This window comes from Primulina eburnea, chromosome 16 (assembly GCF_022965805.1).
Source record: "Primulina eburnea isolate SZY01 chromosome 16, ASM2296580v1, whole genome shotgun sequence".
Lineage (NCBI taxonomy): Eukaryota > Viridiplantae > Streptophyta > Magnoliopsida > Lamiales > Gesneriaceae > Primulina > Primulina eburnea.
In genome coordinates this window covers 4,844,766-4,848,961 of record NC_133116.1, presented here as the reverse complement: position 1 = coordinate 4,848,961, position 4,196 = coordinate 4,844,766, and the positions used below count along the sequence as shown (strand labels likewise).

At 35.0% G+C, this 4,196-nt stretch overlaps 1 protein-coding gene across 4 annotated transcripts; it reads left to right on the top strand.

Annotated features, from left to right (window-relative positions):
- Positions 1-487: 487 nt before the first annotated feature.
- On the top strand, positions 488-2,997 carry LOC140815880 (protein IQ-DOMAIN 6-like). Of its 4 annotated transcripts, none has more exons than XM_073174891.1 (5): positions 488-740; positions 869-1,132; positions 1,417-1,644; positions 1,967-2,080; positions 2,283-2,997. In XM_073174891.1, exons 1-5 carry the CDS (start codon positions 672-674, stop codon positions 2,859-2,861), a joined length of 1,254 nt encoding a protein of 417 aa, XP_073030992.1. In that variant the 5' UTR covers positions 488-671; the 3' UTR covers positions 2,862-2,997. The 4 variants fall into 4 exon arrangements, with proteins under 4 accessions (XP_073030992.1, XP_073030993.1, XP_073030991.1 ...); XM_073174892.1 differs by having other exon boundaries at positions 863-1,132; positions 2,289-2,997; XM_073174890.1 differs by having other exon boundaries at positions 863-1,132; positions 2,286-2,997.
- Positions 2,998-4,196: the final 1,199 nt, after the last annotated feature.

Genomic DNA, 4,196 nt, shown 5'->3' with positions numbered 1-4,196 from the left:
ATTGTTGTTGCTTTTGGAAAATAAGTATCATATTCAAAAATTTAAAATTGCCCGTGTAATTGAATATTTTAAGAATAATTAAATGATTATGGTCGGAAAACTTAAAATCAATGGATTTGAAAAGTATTCGAGATGGAATTCAATATTTGAATTTAACTTTCGAAAATTTATTTCAGTAAAATGTTGATTTTAGTCTTACATTTATTGATGTGTGATATTTTTAATCGTGTAATTATAATTATGTAACTATGTTTGATTGATCATTTTTAATTATTTTTTACAAAATTATGTAATTGCTAATATAATTTTTAAACAAATATGAATGTCACGAGACATTTTTTAATCATGTTATTATAAAAAATTAATAATAATTTTTAATAATTTAATTATATATCTATAAATATCTAAATTATTATAAAAAAAATTATATAATCCAAAAACCATTGTCTTGATTTATTTAAATAGTATAAAAATGATGCATCTGTCTTCTATCAATGCCCGTGCTTCATTGTGTTTAGGCTAAACAGTTGATTTGTCAGTTCGTCTTTCTCTATGCGTCTCTTTCCATTCTCCACTTTCATAAATTCAACGAACCTTGTGTCTTCTCTCCTGCTCTTTTTTTAGATTTTTTTTAGGAATTGGAGCTTGCTTATTTTCAGAGGTTTTCTCGAATGGGTGCTTCGGGGAAGTGGGTTAAAGCATTGATAGGACTCAAGAAGCCTGCAAAAGATGACTACTATGTAAGTTCAAAAACCCACAGATATTTCATGCAGATTCTGACTAAATTTGCGTTTTTTCCTGATTTTTTTTTCTTGTATCATCTTGTTTCACATCTTTATGTTGGATGTTACATTCTTTAAAGGAAAAGTTGGGGGAGAAGAGCAGCAAATGGAGGTTATGGAGGAAGAGTTCTTTGGGGGATTTTGGTGCGTCCTCGTGGAAAAGTTTCAGAAGAAATGGGAGATTTGTTGGCGGCTCGGAGTGTTCATTTGATTCTATGTCACTGAAGAACAATAACGATGCATTCACTGCCGCAGTGGCTGCTGTAGTGAGGGCTCCTCCTAAAGATTTTAAAGCTGTGAAGCAAGAATGGGCAGCTATTAGGATTCAAACTGCATTTCGTGGCTTTTTGGTCAGTCTTCTCGTTTTCATAGTTTTATTTCTATATGTCTTGCTTCAGTTGATGTTCAATGAAGATTTTGTGCTTATTTTGTTCGGAACTTTTGACTTTTTTGGTTGAAAAACGATTCATTTGAATTGACAATATTAGCTTGTGTGTGTTTATCAAGTTTGAATTTTGTTTGCCTCCAGTGCATTTGAATTGAAAATTAAAGCTTTCTTTAGAAAATGCTTAAAATTTATATTTCTCTTTTCAAGTCAAATGGATTTTTTATTGTCGAGTGAAAACACTTTTAGGCAAGAAGAGCTTTAAGGGCACTGAAAGGATTGGTGAGACTTCAAGCCATAGTTCGAGGCAGACAGGTCCGAAAGCAAGCTGCTGTAACTCTTAGGTGTATGCAGGCTCTTGTTCGAGTTCAAGCTCGAATCCGGGCTCGTAATGTACGTATGTCAGCTGAGGGATTGGCTGTGCAAAAGATTCTGGATGAGCGGCGCAGCAAGGATGATATCTTGAAACAGGCTGAGGTAGCCTTCTTTGAATTTTTTGACATTTTCATTTGTTGAGGACTAGTTCCGGATCCATCATGATGGGTGGTAGCACGCTTATCGCACATCGATATTTTTTTTTTGCTATTTACTTAGAAAGGAATTAATGGTAATTAGTTGCTAATGGAAACCATGGTGTAGAGTTTTGGTAGAATGGGTTCTGTGTAAATATGTGCAGAGGTCATCCCCCATTCCAGTAAAAAAAAAGGGTCAATTTAGTATGTAAGGACCTCCCGATTACATTAGATCGCCTCTCAGCTTATTTTGTTGACGATTAACTGTTTTTGATTGGACTCTTCAGGATGGGTGGTGTGGAAGTAGAGGAACTCTCGAGGAGATTAAGGCAAAGATACACATGAGGCAAGAGGGAGCTTTCAAGAGAGAAAGGGCAATTGCATACTCTCTCGCTCAAAAGGTATTGTGTAGGCAAAAGATTTGGATTAATCTTTGTTCTCCTGTTTTTTGTGAGCGCAAACCGGCACAAGGGCGAGCGAGGCAGTCAACCCTCTCTCCCTCGTGTCCAATAAGTGTCAACTCAAATGAATATGTTGCGTACAGAGGCTTTATATGGAATGGTTAAGTGTGTTGCGTTTTGATTATTTTCTTGATTTATCCAGCAGCAGAAGTCAGGCCAAAGCATTGATTCTCGGATGAAAAACAACCAATTGGATAAAAAAAGCTGGGGTTGGAGCTGGCTAGAACGTTGGATGGCTGCAAAACCTTGGGAAACCAGGTTAATGGAGCAATCGAACAAGCATGCTTCTTCTAAAACTCCACTTTCCAAAACCTCCATAGATTCCACCAAAAGAAATATTCATCCAAGATCAGCCGAACCAACTTTAGTAAAAGTCAGGAAAAACAACATCAGTACAAGAATATCAGCAAAGCCGCCACCCATATTAGGACAAGCTGCTAACCATTCATCTTCCAGCCCGAGTTCTGATTTTAGGCACGAAGAAAGCTCGACTTCGTCGTCCATTATCACTACTCCAATTTCAAGAAACAATGTTACTTCAGATAGAACGGACGATGGCAACAGCAACAACAACAATAAACGAAGCTATATGAACTTGACGGAAGCGACCAAGGCAAAGCAAAAGATCAATAGGGTTAAAAAAAAATCCATGGAAGAATTTCAGTTTCTTCAAAAGTCGATGGCTTGTAGAAAGCTGAGTGATGGGAGATCACAGGTTTAAGTGAGTAATGTGTTTATCTCGAACTTGCGACAGCTTCTTGTTATGAAGTTTATGGATTATATGGTTTGTGTAAATTTGTAAGTTCATACCTGGGAATCTATTAATTGCTTTTTGAAGTTCAGTGTTTAGTAGTTGAGCTCTTCAACTATACAATGCAATTGCCCTTTCTTCCTCGAAATATCATATAGGCAAAAACTTGTATGAGACGGTCTCACGGGTCGTATTTTGTGAGACGGGTCTTTATTTGGGTCACCCATGAAAATGTATTACTTTTTATGCTAAAAGTATTACTTTTTATTGTGAATATGGGTAGGGTTGACCCGTCTCACAGATTATGATCCGTGAGACGGTCTCACATGAGATCCACTCTATCATATATATATATATATATATATATATATATATATATATATATATATATATATATATATATTGTCTACAAATTGTGTTCACATATGTATCTATCACTGAGATAATAATAACATATTGAATGCACAATTTTGATATATTTCATCACATATAACGGGTAACAGTTTCTTCAGTTGTGGACAAGATAAAATTCTAAGTCAATTATTAAATTTTGGGCAAATCAAGGATTACAAGCTCGGAGTAAGATTTGTAGTACTTCCCATGATACTTCAAATTAATTTCTATAAAAGAAAACTTCACGACAAGTTCCAAACAATGTTAAATATCTTCATGTATTTAATTTATGACCTACATCATTGAAACACATTAAAATACGACCTTGTGGACATAATTTTTGAACACCCAAGTAATTTAAGACGAGAGGATGACTTATAGTGTCAAATTTAGATTTAGATATTTAATTTCAGAGAAAAATGTAGAAGGTTTGTTCCCAACTAATAAACAGCAGGCAAAATTTGTGTGAGACGATCGTATTTTGTGATACGGATATCTTATTTTGGTCATCCATGAAAATGTATTAACTTTTATGCTAAGAGTATTAATTTTTATTGTGGATATTGATAAGATTGACTCACCTCACAATAAAAATTCGTAAAACCGTCTCACAAAATATATGTTCTAACAAAATAAATCAAGATAGGGCATTTGTATGATATCATTGGTTGAAAATCATGCAATATTACTTGGATTATTTAAGTCCCACCTATTTTTATAGGAGCAGAGACGGATTTATGCATGGGTTGTACTGGACTGTAGCCCAGCCCACTTTTTTTTAGGGACGGTTTTTCAGAAACCGTCGCTAATATGGGCGACGGTTTTACTAAAACTGTCGCCGATTTGATCGGCGACGGTTTACGGTTTAAACTCAAACTGTCGCTATTAGCGACTGTTTTTTGAAAAACCGTT